Source organism: Vigna umbellata, chromosome 8 (genome assembly GCF_029865625.1).
Source record: "Vigna umbellata cultivar VRB3 chromosome 8, Vumbellata_1.0, whole genome shotgun sequence".
Classification (NCBI taxonomy): Eukaryota; Viridiplantae; Streptophyta; class Magnoliopsida; order Fabales; family Fabaceae; genus Vigna; species Vigna umbellata.
The window spans coordinates 40900633-40925183 of NC_142172.1; the positions used below are offsets into that span (position 1 = coordinate 40900633).

Genomic DNA, 24551 nt, shown 5'->3' on the forward strand with positions numbered 1-24551 from the left:
ACAATAACTACCTCGGACAACAATCTTCATACAAAGAACGTACAGAGAGATTAAAGTAATTCTATTTATGTATGCTTTATTAAATATGCTCTCCCCTTACACGTGTATATCAATATATGGATGTTTGAAATTTTTGAGTTAAGATGGTTCGATGGTAAGTTTTCTTTAGAACAAACCTTAACCATGACATAAACTTAAAATATACAGTATTATAATATAGAATAATATTTAAAATAGAGTAATTTAATTGTAACTAAAATATACAATGTTAAAAATAATAAGTTATTATTTATTTGAATACACAATAACATTTTTTTTCTTACTAATAATAAATATACATATACTTTTTGCTATTCATTTACATTATTAATATTTATTTTACTTATAATATATTTATTTATATAGTGTCAATATTACTTTTTACATAAATATAATTTTAATATCATTTTAAGGTATGTATTATATATATTTTTGTCTCTGTAAAAAGAAATTCATTTATATTGATTAACTAATTGATTTTTTTACATGTCACTTAAGTCAAATACAAAGCAACAGATTATAACAATAAATTTAAAGAATTTTTTTAAGTGCTTTATGTAAGGGACTTATTTAATAGAACTGCAAGAGATGCAAATAAATTTAACCTAAAGAAACAGGTGAAATTACAAATAAGGGCAGGGTGAATGTATATGCGTAATGATGATGGGTGAGCATGGATGTGGATGATGTGAATACATGATGATGCATGTGCAGAGTAACATGACGTGACACAGGGTCTGAGGTGAGAGGAAAATATCATTGCCACGTATGCATTCAATCTAGGCTTCTCAGAGCTCCTAAAGATCTTCTCCTTCTTTCTCTCTCCCAGTTGTGTGTGTTTTGAGTCTTTCTCTCTCTCTCTTTCTCTCACTCTGCCTTCCACCTTGAACCACCACCTCTTAAATATTTTCATTTCATAAAACTCCACAATTTCCCATTTTTTCACCTCCATCGTTTCATCTTTGCAACAGCCACGTTTGCTTCCTGAGATAATTGCTTATGCACACAAAAGGACTCGGGTACATTTTTTTTTGCTGCTTTTTTATTTTTTATTTTCTTGATATAATGATTTTACGGCTTCCTGGTTTGTTCACGGTGTTTGTGTAAATTTCTGGACTGGATTTCATCGGCTCTCTCTCTTACCTTTTTGTTAAGAAAATTTTGTACGGTGAATCTGAGTTGTTAGATATTTAACGGGCTTATTTATATATTTATTTATTTAATTTGTTCTAGCTTTTGAATCTTAGCAGACCTCTGTGGTGTGGAGAGAAATTCAATATTTTCCTACAAAGTCTTATTCTCACTACTATTTTTGTTTTATTTTTTTTTCCTTTTTAAATTTGATTTTTCTCTGTTTGGCAGTTTTTTTTTCAGATTTATCTGTGTTATTGATTTTCATCATTTAGGAAATAATTTGGATATTTTATAATGGTGTTAGAGTGAAAAGAACTTAGAAATTATCAGTAATTTTGAAAAGTATAAGTGTTCTAGCTGCACAGAGCAACTAGTTGTCGTGCCTAGTATCTACTGTTATCTCGAGATGAATTTGGCTGTCTTCCTATGTGCTTGCCCTCTGTCGAAAGTAAATCTCTTTGTGAAAATTGTTTTGGTGGATATTGGTGATGGATTGATTACTAAGGTAAAACGTATCTGGCCATGGTGAACAGGGAATGGTGAATTACGATATTTTAATTCTTGATTGGTAGCATGTTTTGGCTGGAATTTGGATAACTGCTTTTAATTGTCAGAGGTAGAAGGAAACGATACCTTGAAAGTAGATAGATGTCTTCTTCTTCTTCAATGGCTGCTCCCAGTGAAAAGTGGACCGACCGTCTTCAGTTCTCCTCATTGTTCTGGCCTCCCCCACCAGATGGTCAACAAAGAAAGGTGTCATTTCACTCTTGATTCCCCCTCCTCAAGCCCCTTCTTCTATAATGTTCTTTTCTCAAAGTAAACTATAACTTTAGTCATTGAATGTCAGTTGCTCTCTTTTATGAATTATGATAAGAATAATGATAATAATTATAAAATTTTGTTTAATGTTTCAACGTTTGGAATAAAGCTTTTTGGACTTAGGAAGTTAAGAATGAAATTTCTATATGTCTACTTACTATTTTTGGAGTCCTCACAACCAACTGTTGTAGAGTTTGATCCTTGCTTCTATTATTCTCCTAATGTAAAAGTTGAATTTAGTACAATGTTAGTGGGCCCATGCATTATCCAAACACAAAGGGTACTTGTGTGTGTTGGGAATGCAATGAGTTGTCGAGAGATAATTGGTTCATGAATGGAATAATATGAAGGGATGCATCTTTGTACTGTAGCCTTTGCATGAATCAGCATAAGCACAGCCCCTGATGAGACTAGCAGCTATTTAAATTTGACGGTCTAGCTGTTTGGTTTTTGTGGTTCTCTGGTACTTTGAGCCTGTTGAATATCCTGAGAATTTAGAGAACTTTCTTGTATTTCATTTCAAAGGTTTTGGTAAGAGTAACAAATAGTAATGGCTAGTGGAGACAAAATTCTGCAGTGGAATGCAGAATACTTATATTTAGACCATAGTGTCAAACTTAAGTATATTTTTTCCAGTTGATATATCTTCTATTGATAAAAAATTCCCTGATGAAAAAATGCCTTGGATGGAATGATTTAATCAGTTGATTTGTAATCTTTTCTCTACGTATCTTTACAGAAGTTTGCTAAATAACCATGTTAAATGTCGTCTTTGAATATAAAAGTCAATGTTTTATGATACATGTAATAAATTGAAAACTCTTCAGTGCTATTATAATAGTGAAAAATCAGCAGTCTTTTGATAAATTGTAATGCTGAGAATAGTTGTTTCTCAATCAAATACGTGGATTGATTGAAAGCTTATTGTAAACATTTTTTCATCTGTAGTTCTGCTATATTTTGTTGGTTTTTGTCTTATCATTTCTGCTTTTCCTAGGACCAAATTGCTGCATATGTTGAATACTTCATTCAGTTTACATCCGAACAATTTACTGACGATATTGCCGAGGTATGATAAATGCTCCCATATTTAGTAATGAGCCTTGTGAACTGGAACAAAAGCAATCTATATAATTTTTTTTTTGTATTATTGTTTTTGTTATTATTGTTATTGTTATTATTATTATTACTATTATTATTTTACATGAGAAGCCAATGATTTTTTATCAAATGCCATTCACTCTGTTCTATATTATTTTGACAGTTGATCCGGAACCGCTACCCGTCCAAGGAGATTCTTCTCTTTGATGATGTTTTGGGTATTTATGCCTTTTTGCATGTTAGTTTGACTTATGGTTGACTCAACATATATGTTGGTTACCATATTTATTTTTATCTTATATGAAATAACTTTATATTTTACATTTCATCCAGCCACATTTGTCCTTCATCATCCAGAGCATGGACATGCGGTTGTGCTTCCAATTATTTCGTGTATTATTGATGGGACACTAGTCTATGATAAGGCTAGTCCTCCATTTGCTTCTTTCATATCTTCAGTCTGCCCAAAAATTGAGGTATAAGTATAATCCCCTGTTTCATAGCAAAGTATCAAATTTGACTGAATGCCTCATCTTTAACAGTATACATGGAAACTTTGCTTAACACATGAATAATTTAAAACCATTCATATCTTTCTATTAATGGAATAAAACAGCAAGTAAATCAGTTATTCAAATATATGGAAATCTACTCAAGTAAACTTTGTAGAGAAATTTTAGGAGAATCAGTAAGAAATAAATAAATCAGGCATTTAGCTAATCCCTTTGAAAGAAAAGAAGTCTCTTTCTTTGAGTTTTTCATCTTCGAGATTGATTTAATATAGCAACTGTCCGTCTTCAGTTTTTGTTAAGTGGTTCTCTATTATTTTCATTTTGTGTATTATTTTGCAGAATGAATACTCAGAACAATGGGCGCTGGCTTGTGGTGAAATTTTGCGTATTTTAACTCATTATAATCGCCCTATTTACAAAATGGAAAGGCAATATGGTGAAACAGAAAGAAGCAGTAGTGGCAGTCATGCCACAACTAGTGAACCTATTAATGGGAAATCTGTGCAAAATTCTTTGACACATCAGGAGAAGAAACCTATAAGGCCATTGTCTCCCTGGATTACTGATATATTGTTGGCTTCACCAGTTGGCATTAGAAGTGACTATTTCCGATGGTGAGTATTTCTTAATAATTTGTTCTTAGTAAGTAACAAATAGTTTATCTCCATCAATTTATTTGGCCAGATGTGGTTAATTATGTATGCATGTATGTTTTAACTTTGCTTGCACGTCCTAAGGGTTTCATGGTTCAGTTTAAGGTTTGACCTCAAAATCAACCATATCTCATGGTTCACAATTTCAAGAACCAAATGAAGATACTAATTGTGGTCTGATTCACTTCCAAACCATGGTTTATTAGTTTTTGAAGTTTGGTTATTACCACTTGAAAAGAGAAGGAATTATTGAATATATTGTGTTTGTAACACGAGCTCTAGTCCCCTTTTATAGGCCTTCTAAGGGAAATGGGGAAACTAACATAAAAAGGAACATATGAATAATATTAAAGACATGAGATACTTATCTATCATTTACCAATTGGAGTTCTCACGGGTATAGGTGTTGTCTATAAGGCTACTGTCCAACTTCTCTTTGATGAAGTGCTGGTCAATTTCTACACGAATAGTTCTGTCCTGCTGTATAGGATTGTTAGGTAATAACCAAATTATTATCATATAATAGTCTCATACATAAAGTCACCTAGAATGATATTCATCCGTAACATCTCAAATATATTGTGTGCCATAGGTCAACGCCACTTTAGTATTAGATCAAGCAACTACATTTTTTCATTTGTACTTTGTTTACCAACTTTTCTCCAAAAAGAACATGCGATACCTTTAGGTGATTTTCCATCAACAATTGACCTGATAGAGTTTGCATTTCTATACCTTAGATGGATAGTGTACCTTTTGAATAACAGTTCTATTGTACTTACCTTAAAATATTTGGGGATTCTATTTTCTGCCACAGGTTTCTTTTGGGTATCATGCATAGCCTACCACACTCATTGCATGAGCAATGTTTAGGCTAGTGTGAGATGAATAGATTATCTTTCCCACCAGTCTTTGGTATTGAGACTTCTCTACTATCGTATTAGACTAAGTAATCTAGCGGTCCTACAATCAATCAGTTGCAGTGTAGTGCAAAACATAGGCTGAATACCACAACCTTGTGCTTGCTATTGCAAAAGTATCTTGGCTCATTCCTTGTTAGCTGAACTTGGAGTGATGCATGTTGTTCCTATCATTCACTTTGACAATGTGAGTGTTGTCTCACGTGCTCATAATCTAGTCCTCCATGATTGTACCAGACATGGAGGTTGACGTTTTTTTATTTATTTATTTTTTATTTATTTAGGAAAAGTTCTCGGTGAGTAAATTTTGGCTGTGCATGTTCTTCTATCTGATCAACAAGCTGACATCTTGACTAAAGCTATCTTTCCAACCCAGTTTGATATGATGAGGTCCAAACCCCAAGTGTATGATCCCTCATCCTGGCCTAGCTCTCACCCGTCATGGACTTGTTAGGTGAGTCTTAATAGAGTATACTTGATTGGGTGTATTAGCGCCCAACAAAGCGGTCTATGTTGTGTAATTTCCTTTTGTTTGTATAACTGTAATCAGTTTGTGATAACTTGACCTTAACCAATTTGTTCGTGATAGTTGAATCTTAACCTGTTTATTAGCAAGCTTATTTAGCTTGACTCTATAAATTCACAAGTCAATACTTTGTAACTTCAGCTTTTACTTTCAGAATCAATGAAACAAATCATATGGTTTTCTATGAAAAGTCTCAAATCTATTTTTCGGGATTTTTTCTTTTCTTCGAATCTTGTGGTTCCTTTTTCAAAGGGAATTCCAAATGTTTTGCACCCAATTTGCACATTTCTTCAATAAGATCAAGTATATACATTCCTTGAGTCAAAGATACCTTTTTTTGGAATGGACAACCTCTATCCAAAGAAAGTACCTGAGTTAAATTGAATTGCTTGCTTCTTCCTTAAAAACTTCTTTTCAATTTCATGATCACATGCACTGACCATGTCATAAACATAGAGGAGTGTGAGTATTACCATGACAAATGCTTTATGAACAAGGGAGTTATCACCCGGCTGTGCCTGTACCCCATGGAAACTTGTGTGAATCTTCCAAACCATCCTTGAGAAGATTATTTGACAACCTGCTGGTTTAACTTTCCCTGGTTAAGGCTTTAAACATGAACAAAGGTACTATAACAGAAGAACAGGGTAGAAGACTGGCCATAACATGAACAAAAAGAAAGGACATTTATTGTATCGAATTAACACCAAATGGCATTAATCCAATAAACATCTAGAACAGTAATCTCTGGAAACTTCAAGGAATTAACAATTATTCTTTTTTGCAACCCTGTTTTGTTTGGGGTATCAAAGCGTAGCTAAAAAATTATGCCATTTGCATTGAGAAACTTAGAAATTTGTTGTTTATGTATTATGTGCCACTATCAAAGGACAGTTGCATGATAAATTTTCCAAATTTAGTTTGAATCATGTAATAAAAGTTTACAAACACTAGAAAACTTCAATTTGCTCTTTTATGACAAAAATCATTGTAATAAAGGTAATTATCAATAGAGAAGCAAAACATTTTGAACAAGATATATTACGATTGGAAGAAGATCCTCATATAAGAATGAATCCAATCAAAAAGGTTCAAGGATGATATGGTATTTCTCTCCCTTTTGAATAGAAAAGTTAAACGTTTGTCAAATATGCGGTTCTAATTTTGGATTGAAAGAGATGTAAAAGTAATATTTGGGAATTGACCTACTTATAATTACTTGAGCACATCATTTTTGTAATTTGTATGGTATATCATTTTCAATATCAAAATGTGTATGGAGCTTATAGGTCTATGAAGATAAGGGCCAAGCTTGTGCTTTCGAATATTCAAATGCTAATTGGAAAGTTCTCCTATTGAAAGGAGATATATTTGTAGTGTGGTGAATTTATTGCGGATGACATGTTTTCCTAGAAAGTAAGAAATAAGGTGTTGTATTGTAAGAAGGTACCTTGACTTGTTTGTTCAATTCCTTTTCTTGAACAAAGAAAATATCAAATTCCTTGTGCTTTATCTTGTTGGGAAGAATTGGGAGCCAAGGAAACATTGCTTTTATTGATTTGAAACATTGTAAGGGCAATAGTAAGCACAAACAGCTCAAATCACAGGGTTTGGAGCCTAAAGACTTTAGTTGAAACTTGTCCTAAGTTAGGGTATTTCACTCTTTTGTTGAACCAAGAAATCACCATTTAATTTTGGATCACCAAGATACAGATTTGGACCAATAAACATTTCAACACATGGGGGTAGACAATGGTTGTCTGAGGCATCAAAACCTTGTGACTGGGTCATATGGACCTCTTCACTGGAAGTACTACTTGTACGTAAGTGCCAATTGAGAATGATTTTGATGGTGATAGGCTTAGCTTACCATTGGAGAAAATGTTTCATTAAAACAAGATTCCTATAGGTGTGAAACCCTTAGGCAACCGACCTTGCTTCATTAAAACAAGATTTCTTTGACCAAATAATCTTCTTGTACCAGCAGAATTGCAATAACAAGGCAGAGGGGCTAGTGTCTAGGTGTTGTTGCATTGAAGTGAAGTAAATTCATTTGACAAAAATAAACCAATTACGATCCTACAAGACATGTTTCACAATTTTTTCTTCTGCATGGGTTGATAATAAAACAGGTTACTGTATTTGGATTTTGTTTGCTGGTAAATGTTTGTAGACCTAGGTGGTAGATGAGTAGGTGATGGTTGGTGAAAGAAAAACGTTAGCTGAGAGGACGATGAAGTGGAATAAGGATATATAAAGTGGGCAAATAGTTGAATGTTGATTTGTATGGTTATAGATAATAATATTTGAAACAATGAGAGTAATAATGGAATTGGGAAGAGATTTTAGGGGGGATAAACGTGTTCTAAGAAGAGGAAGAATGAGGAATAGAGGGATTTAAAATCATTGAAGCTTACATTTTTTGAGATGTATTACTTGCCAGTAAAAGAAAGACAATCACAGCCTTTGCTTGAGGATCACAGCCTTTGCTTGAGGTGGAATGGCCAAGAAAAAAAACTTTTGAGAGTGGAAGTCTAATTTGGGTGGAGTAAAAGGAATTAAGAACAGCCAAGTGTGTGTGTGTTGGACTGAATTCATCTTCAATTTTCTAAATGAGCCTACAAATAGTAAAAAAGTATTAAATGCACTGATAAATATTACATTGAAAGTCACGTCTCATATTATACTTGTTTACTTGGTGAAGAGACACATGGGAGAAGAGATGGTAATTCATTGTGTTGTGATTACGATTTTGATAGAACCCCCTAACAAAGATAACATGTCAGTAGAGAAAAAATGTGCAATGCCTCTGAGAAAAAGAGAATATTCTATCTATTTGCCTAGTATTTATCATCCTTATACAAACTAGTATTTTCCATGATAATGCAAATTTGCCTTTGATTTTGCTTCATTTTGTTGGTATCCAACTGGTATTGGAGCACTCAATCTAAAGAGTTGGAATTTTCTCTAGATGCCCAACAATGGAGTTTGAAGTTGAGGGTTTGGAGCATAGTATGGAGGAGTTGATTGAGGAGAGTCTTTTGTAGACTAATAAGCTTAAGTGGACATTACAAGAGGTGCAAACTCATGCTCGCAAGCATTCTTGTTGACAATGAACATTGATGAGAAATGACAAGGAAGAAGACGATAATGGTTGCACTGATTGGTCTTGTGTTCCCAATGCAAAAGACGGGAGGGGAGTGTGATACAAGAAGAAGGAAAATGGAGGTTTTGATATTGAAAAGGTGATCATGCTTATGGTTGGATCATTTGGGTGAGAAATACGTTAAGTTAGGCTTAGAGAGGTTGAAAAGCTTGATGTGCTAGTGATTCCACTATAGGTCTCGACTTTGAGTTGGTATCAATGGTGGGAAGAGCAAACCACATTTCTTAATGGGGAAGGTGTTTAAGTGTGTTGATATGATGATTTCAATCGAGGTTGGTTCAATTGGGTTCAGTATTAAGCATCAAACAAAATGGAATAGTGGGAGAAATTTGAACTACTGATAGAGCCATTGAAGAGGGATGAACAAAGAGTGCTAGAGTATTTTTCTTAATGGGTTAAAAGAAGAAATGATAACATGGGTAAATTCAAGAGTACCTAACTCTCTCCTTAGTCTTAACTAATTTTAGACATCAATTGTTTCTTATTCCGATTTCTAACTGTGGAGCAAGTGTTATTACAATGATGGTGGCTTGTGGTTTTGGTATGACATGATAAGATTTTGGTATGGTAAGTATGATGACAACTAGACAAGGGAGTAGAAGGGTCTAATGACTTGGACAACTACTATCAAAGAAATGAGAAGAAATGGAAAAACTTATTAGTATGGGTAAAATGTAATTACAAAATAACAATATATGCATACGTAAAATGCTTATACAATTCGGTTTGGATTGGATTGTTTTACAAAAAGGAATTTAAAACTATCCAAAGTGAAAAAGAATTTGATTCACATTTGTTTGGTTATCAACTTTTTGGTTCCATTACTGTGGTTTGGATTGGATTGGATCAATGATGAACATGACGATAGGGGATTGTTCGAAGATGACTATTTAGAGGAAAATGAAGTTTAGTGAAGTTATAGGGATTTTATTAATAATGCACATTGTAGTCAGAAAGGCATAATCTTTAAACCTTATAGGTATGCAAGCATGAATCTACATGGTAGACCCCAAACCAATCACATCTGTGTTTGAAATCAACTATGCCATTTTTGACGGTGGTATGAGGCAAATCGAGAATGTGTAGCCAAACTTTTTTTTTGCATATGAGTTGCTTTTAAGCTAAAGTTTGAAAAAAGGCCTTTAAATTGTTAAGCTAAAGTTGTATACATATTTTTCATTTTTTTCTTAAGTTAAAAGATGTTTGCATTTGCAAAACTTTGTTTTAAGTTAATATATTTTTAAGATAATTTGAGTTACAATGAACTCCCTAGTCATCTTTGAAGTTGAGAATCACTTTATTCCCGTGGACAACTAATGCCTTGCCATTGCATAATTCCCCAATAACAACAACCTTCTATGAGTAACATCGCTCATTTCCTCCACAGTATCATGCTTGTCAGCTTCGCCATCATCCTCTATTCTTCACGAACTCCTTGATTCAATTTCTTCATCCTCATTCACAACTCCTCCCTCCCTTTTCAGGCTCTTGTGTCTCCTTTGTCCAATCATCCCTCTTTGTGTAATATCTCCTCTCCTTGGTTCCTATTCCTCTATGAGAATCCCTCTCCTTTCTGCCTCGGGTTCTGCTACATCGACGACTTTGCTTTCAACCGCAGCAGTAGCTGATATGATGCAATGGTGAGTCCAAAGGGCTTCAATCTGAGGTCCTTCTGGATGAGCTTGACACACATGAAATTGCATCAATCATGGTGGTTGTAATTGTTCTCTTTGAATAGGTGAGATGTGACTTTGTGAGGGTTAGTGGCAAGGGAGATGTTGACGATGATGGAGCGGCCATAGTAGATGTGTTTGTTGAGGGCACACAAGGATCTTGGTAGAGCAAATTAGGGCCTTTAACATGGGCTTTGTTGTAGTTGAGTGTCTTTAGTTATTTTCAAATCTTTCATTTGTGTATCTCATCTCTCAACAATTACATAGCACTCGTAAAGGATGAAATGGGTGCCAATCGAGATATAAGCTTGTTGACAGCCTTTCCTAATTGTTAATTGAAATACATGGATTGAGCTGAAAATCATATTTCATAACTATGAAAAGGAAGGCATTTGACTCATGGTCATTATGGATTTCCTGTATTGGAATATAGCATAACTAAGTTCAGGGGTACATGATTTCATTAGTCTTCTCAGTAGTGTAAATTATGTATGGTTATAGTTTCTCTTCCTTTATCTTGGTAGAATCAAACAGCTTCCCATAGTATAATGTATTGAATCATTTTGTTATGTTTGCATTGAGCATCATTGCTTTTTAGTCCATGACTTTGGTGTATGTTAACAGGTGCAGTGGTGTTATGGGTAAATATGCTGCAGGAGAACTCAAACCTCCATCAACTGGTATGATAAATTTTGATAATTTATTACAGAATGATGTTCTTTCTTTCTTTTTTTAAATTCCACAATAATATGTGAACAAATTCATATATAAAAAAGGAGACATTTCTTTAAAAAGTAAAGTTTGGTTAAGTTGTATGTTTATTTTTAGTTTTTTGTAGCACTTAAAATCTACTTCAGTACTTTTAATCATAGATTGAGTTTATGTTTACACTATATGCTAGTTAGCTTTATGCACGAAATTAGGATTTGCCTTTTCCGTGCAATCTTGTTCATTCCTCTCATCTCCTCTCTTATTTATTTATAACTCCTCTCTTCCATCCCTACCACTACCCTTTGTTATCAGTTAGTCCAAATATGACATGAAGATATTATTGGGCATTTAAGTTTATTAGTTAGTGTAATTAAATTAGATAGTTAATCTTATTCTATCTTCAAATAAGTTTAGCATTATTTTCCATCTTAAGACTTTAAGAGGATTTTTCTGTTCAGTCTTATCAATCATAATGTACTCTGGTCTGTGATTTTATAATGGTGATTTTCAGTTTTAAGTTTTGAAAATTTCAAAAGTTAAACCCAGTTTTTGTTGAGTTTTCAGATTCAATTTTCTAGGTTTAGTATTTGATAAATTCTTGCTAATTAAAAATGAGTCAACTACTGCAATTTACCTTGTCCCACCGGGAACTCTGCCAATATAAAATAAAAAAAAAAAACATTGAAACATGAAAATAGTCATAAGTGACAAAAATAACTAAAAAATGAAAACTTTGAAAAAAAATAAATTGACAAAATAAATATTAAGCATAGAAACTATAAAAAAATTGGTAAATATAAGTCACACAAGCCATCCAATATAACTGTTTGCTGTGTTGACAGTCTTGCTAACATTGGGACTGAAAATAGATTAGACTTTACCTGATTTGATTTTTTACTTTGTATCATTAGTTTAGATTTTTTTTGTACCAGGTGTCAACTCTCAGACTTTAGATTTCTATAGGTTTCTTCTTTGGGAGGGTTGTTGTTTTCTTTTACATGACTTCAGTTTGGTCTTCCGTATTTTTTGTATCTGTTTTTCCTTTCTCTTTTATACATCTTTCCATATAATGGTCAGCGGTGAAAGTAACAAAGATGGTGGTGATAGTGGTAGTAATGATGCCATGACAACAATAAGGTTATAAACAAAGATAATGATAATATGATTTTCTTAAAACTAAACTAAATTTACAAATTGTTTTTTCTTGGTTTTGAAAACAAATGTAAAAGTGTTTTGAAATTGGGTAAAAAACTATTTCAACTGGACTTTTACTGAATCATCTTGTTTGAAAATCTTGCAACTACTATGAGAAATGGCTAAATTAACTGGATTTTGATAATCTTGCCATGCACCTCATGTTTTTTAAAGAAGCATATCCTTACAAGGCATCCAAAAATGAGGTAAGTGATAGAAAGTTCTATGCAGGGAAGAGATGGTATAAAGCACTGCAACATTTAAGATTGAAAATGTACAAATTACTAATTAAAAAGTCGTAGGAACAAGGTCAGTGAAAACCTCTTTTGGAGAGTTTCATGTGAAAAAAGAAATCTCAGTTTAAATCTTGACCTTGGGTTTGGATAGAGAATTTCATAATTTCTAAGACATTTAAATACATTCGATTTGAATTTATCCCATTTCAAATTGTTTCATTTTTCAAATGTCTTGTCTGGATAAGACAATTCAAATTTACTGAATTTTAATTTTTTGATTTGGAAAAAGTATTTCATTTGCCATCAAATACAAGGAATTATTTAAACATCAAACAATTGTTAGTATTTCAAAAATATCAATATGAATTATTTCTTTTTAGTTGATCTTGGTTGGTATTATTTTTCAATGAATGTTAATCAAGGTTTTTTAATTGGCCAATATTGTTTACAATTAATATCAACCACAATTATTTAGTTTGCATTGATTGAGGTTATTTTTACTACATTTCTGAAAACAATAAAGTTATTGTGTACGGAAAGTTTCCCTAGTCAACATTAGGAAAAAAATCCTAACAACTTTTGACAGAGAATAACATTGCTGGCAATGATAAAAAAGTAATCATTGTAGACATCCCGAAGAATTAGTCACAACAGGCACAAATAAAAAACAATGCAGTTCACAACTGTAAAAAATAGTTTTCCAAAAATTGGCTAAGAAATATTGACTCGAGTGAAAAGATTAGTAGCAACAAAAGATAATCCTATCATAAGAACATAAATATAAAAATAAGTCTTGTCAACTTCAATAAGAAAACCCTAGTTGACATCAACCAAAAAGTAGTCCTCTCAACAATGTCTTTGTTTGAGCCAAACTGACAATGTCCTTACCAAAATCAAGATAAAAAGAAAATATGAAAGTAAGAGACTGCTGGGAATAATCTAAGTGAGTCACAGTCTCACGTTGAGTAAAAATGACAGTTAAACACTATATAAGAAAAAAGACTCATGAACCTAATGTCTTGATGTTTTGGGTTAAAAGTGATGTCAATCCCTTACATGTGGGTTGGGTTGATGGTACATACGTAATCTCTCCTTAATTACTATGAAGCTCAGATATGGCTACCCCGCTTTGGAAGCATTTCTGATGTGGCTATTCAAATTTTTTAATATTTTGTTACTATTTTATTGTTATAGTATATTATTCTACATGTTTCGATGGCCATAATCTAATTTAGTTCTGATTTTTTTAAAGCCAAGTCTAACTAAGTATAAAAATTCAAAATCTGAAAGTGTATAAATTTAATTAAGAGGTATGAAAATATCTAAACAATTTGGTAAGTAATTATTTCGTACTAATTGATTAAATTTTTTAATATCTTAAGTATACAATAAAACTCAAATTGACTTAGACCTTTGCAACAACAACAACACAACATAGCAACACTACAACCACAATAATGAATGTATAAGTAAAGGTAACTTTTCACTTAAGGGCTAATATACCATATGAAAGGGACTCATCCTTGAAGGAAAGATTGTTGAGAATAATCTAAGTGTGAGTCTAAGTTTCACATTGAGTAGAATTGACAAAGTTAAATGCCATATAAGAAAAAAGGTCAATAAACCAATGCCTTAAGATTTTGGGTTAAAAGTGGTATCAATCTCTTATGTGGATTTGACTAAAGTCACGTATATATAGTTCCTCTCTAATGAATACCCTATGAAAAAACCCATCAAAGACATGAATTTTAAATTCTTACTTTTAAGGTGGAATTTGTAATTTTCTTATTTTCAGTAAATCCAATTACTATCATATAAAAAAAATATAGAATTTTGATTTCTTTTGAAATTTCTTACCCTAACAACACATTTTTTGTAAAGCATTTTAAATTCTTTTACACTCTCTTAAATTTTTCTATCCAAACACACTATTAGTGTTTGTGTTTTTGAGCACTTGGTCATTCTATTTATCTGTTGAAATCATAGAATGGCCAACTGAAATTCGAATGCTTAATGTTGAAGAATTTTACAAATGCCAAAGCTATTGCATCGTGTTAGCTATATAATAATAGAACACCAATGATGAAATATAATAATAGAGTACAATGTAGAAATCATGAAGCTTAGTTTTTATGTATCAAAGTTAACTTTTTATGTTCTCATTTTTATTTGTGATCTTGGTATATTTGTGTGTTTTTTCTTTCTTTCTTTCTTTTTGCACTTATTGATTGTACTTAATGATCATCGTTACCACAAGTTTTCTGGTGTGATTGATATCCTCGATGCACACTGATAGGAGACTAGAAATTAATTTTGTTTGTCAAACAACTATGTGAAAAGTGAAGTTTTATTAAAAATGGTTATCACTTATATATTGTCACTAATGTTTATGTTTTTAATATGACAAGGAGATGACTTTTTTCTTTTATCTTTTAGCTTCTCGTGGTTCTGGGAAGCATCCTCAACTTGTGCCGTCAACTCCACGATGGGCTGTTGCCAATGGTGCCGGTGTAATATTAAGTGTTTGTGATGATGAAGTTGCTCGCAATGAAACTGCTACTTTAACAGCTGCTGCTGTTCCTGCACTTTTGCTTCCTCCTCCAACAACTGCTCTGGACGAGCATCTAGTTGCTGGATTACCTGCTTTGGAACCATATGCTCGGTTATTTCATAGGTTATTTTTAACTTAAATATCTTTCTTGATTTTAGTTGTTCATAAGTTCATATGTCTGAAAATATATATATGCACCTAACATTTGCAGATATTATGCAATTGCTACTCCAAGTGCTACACAAAGACTTCTTCTTGGACTCCTAGAAGCACCTCCATCATGGGCCCCAGATGCACTTGATGCTGCTGTGCAGCTTGTGGAGCTTCTTCGAGCTGCTGAAGATTATGCATCTGGCATAAGGGTAAGTATAATCCTGATAGACAGAGAATAACTGCAATGTTGACTTTAATAAAACATACATTTTTACTACTATGATTTTCATATAGTATTTCAGTTATGCAACTTAATTCAAAACCCAATTTATATTGAAGAGTTAACATATGGCTTGACTCAGGTAGTGTGCTAGGTCATTTACATTATTGAATATTTGGTTTTTCACTAGATTTCCTTTCACGTTTTATATATTTTAATAGTTGGTGAATCTGCTAGTTTTCTTAAATTTGTCACCTGTATGGTTTTGTTTCTTGCTATGTTAAACTAGTGGATGTTATAAGCTATTCTATCATTTCAGTGAAAATTGGAAGTGTGCATAAGTTGCTAGACTTTTAGGTTTGGAAAAAAAGAGTTAAACTACCATTCCTAAAACTAGTTACTCTACTCTATATTCTGTCTTCCTTGGACCACCAGTTGTTTCCATGTTATAGGTGAGAAGTATCCAGTGGTTTTGTTGTTGATTAATCTTCACCAGGAAACTTGTTTTAGTGGATTCGTCCTTTCCACCATGAGTAGGTTAAATCAAATACTTAGCTGCAAGTTTTTTTATTCAGTGACATTTTGAATAACTCATTTGCTTTAATTCATTTTAAATTGAAATAACCTTATTTTAAAGTTAGGGGAATTGCACTTACTTCTGCTTATATCTTTGTAAATGAGGTACACAATCCTTATAGCATAAATATACACTTACATTCTTTATAATTTTATCTAATAACTAGCATGTTGGCCAAAATTTAAGCAAAATAAATTATGCAGATTAAAAATTTAAGTTTTAAAATGTACAAATTGAAGGATTTTATTGTTATATATTAACAATGTAAAAAAATTTGTACTGTTATCCAATTATAAATTATCATATGATTAAACATCGCTAATTTTGTAATAATTAATTTAAATTGGTGATTATAAATGAACTGACATGGAACTTAATCGACAATATATAAAAAAAATTAAATCATTTACTGTAATTAGTATCACTTTATTACAATTAAATAATTTAAGTTACTATGATTAAATAAAATAAAGGAAGTATGTGTTACTTTATTAAAACACAGAAAAGTGAGTGTCCATTTAAAAACTATTGTGAGTGAGTGTTATTTAAGAAAACCTCAGGGGAGGTGAGTGTAATTTCCCCTAAAAGTGATATTCGGTTTAACATATATTTATAACTTTATGAAGTATTATGGAATGACTTATATTGAAAACATATAACTAAGTTTTTTTTATTTAATTATTATAAGATTTATATGCAGTTTTTAACTTTATATAAATGTATGTGCAGAAGGGACAGTATCTTTATTTTAAATATTTTAATCTCTTAAGAATTGAAAGTTGAAGGTCACAGATTGACTTTTTAGTCATGGTCATCATCACCCATTACTATGTTACCCACATAGTCAACCAAAAATGTAAATCAATTAGGGAAACATCTATAGAATAAACATTGGTCAGGTTCACTTTGGATCATGTCATATTATGGACAAAACTTTCAAATCCCCCAAACCAAGCTGGAAGGGGGGTTTTAAGTCCATATTGAACCTTGTAAAGATGGCATATGTATCCACAACATTCCCCTTTAGTAACAAAACAAGGTGGTTGCTCCACATACTTTTCTGCATATCTCCATGAAGGAAGACCTTCTTAATGTCTAATTGATAAAACAACTAGTTTGCATAGCTGCCAAAAAAAAGAGATGGACAAAGATTATTTTAACCGTAGAAGAGAAATAATCTAGGCTAACACTTGGGTTTAGCATTTAGCTACCAGTTGAGCATTCAGTCTATCAATACTTCCATTTGGACCAACTTTGACAACGTAAATCCAATGACTCCAACGATGAACTTTGCAAGAAGACAAGAACGTTTATCTATGTTTGATTAGATTCTAGTTTTGTCATTTCATCAATCATAGTGTGCTGCCATTCTGATGAGAAAGGGCTTCGTGTAGGGACTTAGGAATGGTGATGACAGAAATAGCATAGACAAAGGTATAGTGTGTAGCATAATAGTGCAACATAGAGTATCAATTCTATATGTGTATTGTAGTGGGATTACTTGCTACAGGATAACATCCTATTGTGCATTTTGATAATTTCATCTGAAGAAACTCAGATTTAAAACCAATTGACTGATGTGTTTTCCTTTTTTTATGTTAATGAAGCTTCCTAGAAATTGGATGCATTTGCATTTCTTGCGTGCAATAGGGACTGCAATGTCCATGAGAGCTGGTATAGCCGCTGATGCTGCGGCTGCTCTGCTTTTCCGTATACTTTCACAGCCCGCATTACTTTTTCCTCCTCTTAGACAAGTTGATGGAGTTGAAGTTCAACATGAACCTTTGGGTGGATATATTTCTTCCTACAAGAAGCAGGTTGTGTTCATCTTTATCAGTTAACATTTTTTAACGTGATTCTAGTTTTGTACAGTTATGCATGTAGGTTCTTTCTGTACACTTATGATCCAAAACCTTTGTTATTGATCAGATAGAAGTTCCTGCGGCTGAAGCCTCTATTGAAGCTACTGCCCAAGGCATTGCATCAATGCTTTGTGCCCATGGTCCAGAGGTTGAATGGAGAATTTGCACCATTTGGGAAGCTGCTTATGGCCTGATTCCTACAAGTTCCTCAGCTGTTGATCTTCCAGAAATTATAGTTGCAACCCCACTTCAACCTCCCATACTGTCATGGAATTTGTACATACCCCTACTTAAGGTCCTGGAATACCTTCCTCGTGGAAGCCCATCAGAGGCATGTCTTATGAAAATATTTGCTGCTACAGTAGAAGCCATTCTTCAACGGACATTTCCACCTGAGTCCACTAGAGAACAAAGCAGAAAGTCAAAATACCTGTCTATCCTTGGCTCTGCCTCTAAAAACCTTGCTGTGGCAGAACTTCGTACTATGGTTCATTCCCTTTTCTTAGAATCATGTGCGTCTGTAGAGCTTGCTTCACGACTACTTTTTGTTGTCTTAACTGTCTGCGTTAGTCATGAAGCTCAATTCAGTGGAAGCAAGAGGCCAAGAGGTGAAGATAACTATCCAGCTGAGGAAATCATTGAGGACTTACAAACATCTGAAAACCAGAAAGAATCAAAAAGTAGGAAAATGAAGAAGCAAGGTCCCGTAGCAGCGTTTGATTCTTATGTTCTGGCTGCTGTTTGTGCTCTTGCCTGTGAGCTTCAGTTGTTCCCTTTGATTTCACGGGGGAACAATCATTTAGTTTCCAACAATATTCAAGATATAGCCAAGCCTGTTAGACTGAATGGATCTTCCCATATTAGACAGAATGGATCTTCCCATATTAGACAGAATGGATCTTCACATATTAGACAAAATGGATCTTCACATATTAGACAAAATGGATCTTCCCATGAGTTGCGAAATGGCTTAGATTCTGCAGTACGTCATACTCACAGAATTTTAGCAATTTTAGAGGCACTATTTTCATTGAAGCCATCTTCTGTCGGCACTCCTTGGAGTTACAGCTCAAATGAGATTGTTGCAGCAGCTATGGTTGCTGCACATGTTTCTGAATTGTTTAGGAGGTCCAAAGCTTGCATGCATGCTTTGTCTGTTTTAATTCGTTGCAAGTGGGACAAGGAAATTCACTCCAGGGCATCATCATTGTATAATCTCATAGACATTCACAGCAAAGCTGTTGCGTCTATAGTGAACAAGGCAGAACCTTTAGAAGCAACCTTAATTCATGCACCTATTTGGAGGGACTCCCTTGTTTGTTGTGGTAGTAAAAGGCAGAATCAATGTGAAAGTAGCTGCTTTGACCCTCGGCAAACATCCATTGTACCTTCAGCAGATTCATTCCCATCAAAACCTAACCATACTTCTGAGAAAACCACTTGTTCAAATGAATCATCAGGGTGTACCTTGGGTAAAGGTGTCTCTGGTTTTCCACTGGATGCATCTGATCTAGCCAACTTCCTCACAATGGACAGGCATATAGGATTGAATTGCAATGCGCAAATTTTTCTGAGATCCATGCTGGCAGAGAAGCAAGAATTGTGTTTCTCTGTAGTTTCACTTTTATGGCACAAGTTGATTGCCTCTCCCGAGACTCAACCTTGTGCAGAAAGCACGTCTGCCCAACAGGGATGGAGACAGGTACAAGTACAAATGTTATACTGCAGCAACTTTATCATCTTTTCTTTTTGAATATTCTCTTTTCTTCCAATGGTTGAATTGTGCATGTTTTTAACCTATAGTTGAATTTGAGAAGAAAAATTCTTTGATGGAACGACATAATTCTTGTTAATCATAGAAGTTGGGTTCTGAAAAGCCAGAACTGCAGTTTGAGGATAAATAAGTGTATCTTGTACACACAAGAAACATGGGAAAGACTGCCAAAATTATGTAACAGATACATTTGAAGAAATTTCTGATCTGAACTTTTAGAAAGCCGAGAAAGCAACTTCCATAAAGATTAGCTTTGAAAATTATTTATCTTGAAAAAAACCTGAATAGTTGTTCTCATCAAAGGCAGATTAGTTGATCAATTAAAAACCGCTATGCTACATTAAGTTGGATGAAGTGTCATACCAAGACAATAGATGAGATATACTGGGTGTAACTTCTGAATTTCAAATGAAACTATAATAGTATGTGCCAACTGGTGAGATGTATCGAAGAATTCACATTTTAGTTTTTTGTTTAAATACGACAAATTGGTAAAGGTTGACAAAGTTGCCCTATTGAGTTAGATGATAAGATAAGAGTTATAAATGTGTGCAATGTAATTGTGTGGATCCAAATACCTCTTTTATATCCCTGTTTCTACTGAAAAAGGTTGGTAATTGACTATTTTGGATTTAATGTTATGTAGGTTGTTGACGCCTTATGCAATGTTGTATCAGCCTCACCAACGAAAGCAGCTACGGCCGTCGTTCTTCAGGTCCAAAATTTCGTCTTATCATGAAGGATTTCATAAATGACCTTGGCTGCTAACTTGGACTCAATAGTTACTATTTTTTTTTTCCAAAAATATGTCATTTTTTAAGCAGATTTCCAAATTTTAGGAATTATATTATTTCTAATATCTATGAGAATTGGCTTTTACATTTACTGGCTAGAAATTTCTATAGCTGATACTGAAATTTCATCTATCCAATGTTTATTTTTTATAGATTTCTTTTTATAAATAATCATTGTTATTATTTCCTGCATTTTACTTGTTAAGTCACTTTCTTGTACTTGTTTACTTGTCAGGCGGAGAGGGAATTGCAGCCCTGGATTGCCAAGGATGATGATTTAGGTCAGAAGATGTGGAGAATCAATCAGCGGATTGTAAAATTGATTGTAGAACTTATGAGGAATCATGAGAGTGCGGAATCATTGGTAATTGTGGCAAGTTCATCAGATTTACTACTGCGAGCCACAGATGGGATGCTGGTTGATGGAGAAGCTTGTACTTTACCACAGCTGGAGGTAGTGTGTTTCAACATTGGTTTCTTTGTACATTATTTAGTTAACTTAATTCTCAGTCTTAAAATCAGAAAACCGGCTCATTTCTAACTTCCATATTAGTGTTTCTACTTTAAAATTTACATGCATTATATAGTATTTATGGGCATTTAATTCTTACTTATTGTATTTACCCTGAAACTTTTAAGTTGTTTAGGAAAGGATCCATTGATGGATAGGACATAGTTATCATTACGAGAATACCTGATGGAAAATAACTTGTATTAGCAGTTAGTTCAATGTTAACTTCATTGATGATAGTTGTTTATAAAAAAAATTGATGGAAGTAATGTGTTAGGAGTAAAAATAAGAAAGGGCTGAGCATGTAATTAGGCAATGTTTTGTTATTTGCTTTTTGTGGAGGAACACTACTCTTTGTATGAGACTTTTGTCTCCGTGTTCCATTCGAACAATCCTCTGTAGTTGCTCCTCCATTGCCTCCAACATACATGGCCATGATTAGATCAAGAACTTACTTCTCAATGAATTAATTGTCAAACTTGCTACTGGTTCAAGCACCAAAACCGAGCCATCATCCAAATCGGTGCTACCACCTCTTTCTTGACCCCCTCCCCAACCACTTCTCCAATCTTAAAAGCCTCTACATCAATAAATGCTCTTATTTCCCTCCACCATGTCTGTCAATTCCCTTTTTTCTTTCCATTTCAGTTTTTATTGTTTATTTTCCACTGAAGAAGACAATCCACCAATGAAGGTGACGATCTTGAGTCTGTCTGTTTATCCAATGTTGGTTTGTCTGCTCTCTGGCATAGTCTTGTCAGTGAAGTGAAAGTGGTGACCTTTTGGCGCCTCTCCTTTCTGAACTACCTTGTTCTCCATTATTCTTCTCGACCCTCCCCACGGTCACAATGTTCATTGTCATCTCCCTGTCCATAGGGAGTATACATTACCTGCATGAAGTTTATTTCACATTAAGGATGATGGAGGGTTTACTTGAGATAGCAGAAAGGGAGACCATGAATAATGGGAAAAGTGGCTAGAAGATAATTTGGAAATTGAAGGAGTAGGAGGAATTATTTGGAGAAGGTCCATCGTACGAACATACATCATAGGTGATGAATGCGGTGCATGTTGGACCACATAGATTTGGCTTTATACTGGTCTTCAGCTTAAACATTTTCATGGAAATAAATAGAGAGAACAGTTTGAAAACTACTGCATGATGAAACAACATGCCTTTAATGCATAACACATTAAAATATTGGTATGTTCTTAGAGTGGAAAATTGGAACGGAGCAGCAGGTTTGGGGAAACTGGTGAATTAGTCAAGTCACTGTTTTCAGAAAAACCAAAAATCAGAAGAGCAAAATATTTGTTAAAAACAGTCAAATCAGTCTAAAACCAATGAAGATTGAGATAACCTTTTTGCTATTGATCTTTTATCTTATTGGGCCGATATAATGGTTCTTTATTCTTATTTAAAAATTTACCTAACATGATTGTTTTTATATTAATTTATTGTTTAATTTGTAATATTAAAATTAATAATTATTGTTAGTTTGACCACGGTTCAATTTTAGCAGGTGAAATTGGACTAGGTGTCTTCAATTTCATTAACAGGTCTTGTTTTTAAAGCATTGATTTTGTCTTAACACTACCCTCTGAGTAGATTTAAGGTTCGATCATGTGGAGCTTTCTACAAATATAATCTATCCTCTAACAACAAAATTTCACAGCATTAGAATTTACTCTTTGCATCACTTGTAGAAACAAGTCAGTGGGGAAGTTTCTGACAAAGGGACAATCATTGTTTATAGTGTTCAATCAGCTCATGAAAAACAGGTTACACCCACACAAATTTACTACTCTTATCCATAGCACAATACCCTGATTCTACATGCCATGATGCCACTACATTTTGCTTTATCCTCTTACAAGAAACTTGGTTTCCTGAAAATACAGCGCCCCAAGGTCTTCTATTGTTGAGTTTGTCGAGAAGGAGGTTTATTAGAAAGATACAATACTAATAAAAATTGAGTCTAATCACATAATGGATTGACATAACCTTAAAACAATGAATTAATGGGTCTTCATCGTGTTCTACATTCTCATTTCTAGCCAATGGAAAACTTAAACTCACTTAGATTGTCAATACTCTATATCTATACAACCAGCATGGGCATCATCTTAGGTTTTCAAAATGTGCGCATTGATGAACTCACACGACGGGGTTAACCACACATGGTGAGAAAGTTATATCAAAACGTGACTTAAGAGATTACTAATCTTATGAACCAGCTTTCTAATAATACATCATGATTTTATTTCCGTATGCTAACAAACATGAATTTTCAAGCAGCTATTAGTGGCAATGTGAAGGGAGAATTTGCTTTTTCATATATTTTTGTTTTATATTTAAGCTATATTTATGTTTCAATAATTACAATGGCCAGTTATTGGAAGCGACAGCTAGAGCGGTTCAGCCAGTGCTGGAGTTTGGAGAATCTGGATTGGCTGTGGCAGACGGCCTTTCAAACCTTTTAAAGGTCAACAAATTTTCCTTATTAGAACTTAGTGAATGCAAATATAATTTTAAATTCCCAGACAAATGCACATTTACAAAAGGGCTATCTAGTGCAAAACTAAAAACTCTTTTGATTTTTCTTAGTCATAATTACTGATATATTTGAGCTGTAAATAAATCACATGCAGTGTCGTCTCTCAGCTACAATCAGATGCCTTTCTCATCCAAGCGCGCATGTTCGTGCTCTGAGTATATCAGTTCTTCGTGACATTTTGCATACTGGTTCAATCAGATTTAGTCCTAAACCTCGGAGAATAAATGGCACCCACAACCCTTCTTATCAATACTTCAATTTGGATGCCATTGACTGGCAAGCTGACATAGAAAAATGTTTGACTTGGGAAGCTCACAGCCGACTTTCAACCGGATTGTCTATTAACTTTCTTGATACCGCCGCCAAAGAGTTAGGCTGTACTATCTCCATGTGAAATGAAATCAAACTCTGCTATCATCCATCATAGTCTGTGACATTTTTTTACTAAACTTGTAGAAAAGAAAAACATACGTTATTGATGCTTATGGAACTAACGTCTTTACAAATAAGCAACATCATTATGCTAGTCCTGTTAAAAGAGTCACAGTCATAATTCTAGTATGTTTATAGAAAGCTCATTTTGTATCGTGCATGTATTGTAGCTAAACTAAGTTTTCACCCACAACTTGGTCGTCACTCTGGTCTCAATAGAACAGACTTGTACAGTAACGATAGACGAGGCTGTAACCAGGTCCTTTTCTTCATCATCGTCTCATTTTGTGTTATGTTTCTGTTGACTTAGCTTGTAATGAAAGTCGTTTATAATCGTTTGGAGTAGTCTGTGTTCTAGCCGCCATTTCTTTTCTTATAGGCTTTTATCTTCTATCTTTTTCATTTTGGAAGATTTTCTGTATTTTTACTATTTTC

At 33.7% G+C, this 24551-nt stretch overlaps 1 protein-coding gene across 2 annotated transcripts; it reads left to right on the plus strand.

Annotated features, from left to right (window-relative positions):
• Positions 1-869: 869 nt before the first annotated feature.
• On the plus strand, positions 870-24461 carry LOC148194706 (protein GIGANTEA-like). 2 transcript variants are annotated; one of them, XM_047322081.2, is made up of 15 exons: positions 870-1058; positions 1707-1926; positions 2990-3061; positions 3257-3311; positions 3427-3569; positions 3945-4219; positions 11168-11223; positions 15121-15358; positions 15447-15597; positions 17793-18002; positions 18115-19749; positions 20468-20536; positions 20851-21069; positions 23520-23612; positions 23779-24461. In XM_047322081.2, the coding sequence occupies exons 2-15, from the start codon at positions 1822-1824 to the stop codon at positions 24076-24078; spliced, it is 3621 nt and encodes a 1206-aa protein (XP_047178037.2). In that variant the 5' UTR covers positions 870-1058; positions 1707-1821; the 3' UTR covers positions 24079-24461. The 2 variants fall into 2 exon arrangements, with proteins under 2 accessions (XP_047178037.2, XP_087952201.1); XM_088096075.1 differs by having other exon boundaries at positions 1788-1926.
• Positions 24462-24551: the final 90 nt, after the last annotated feature.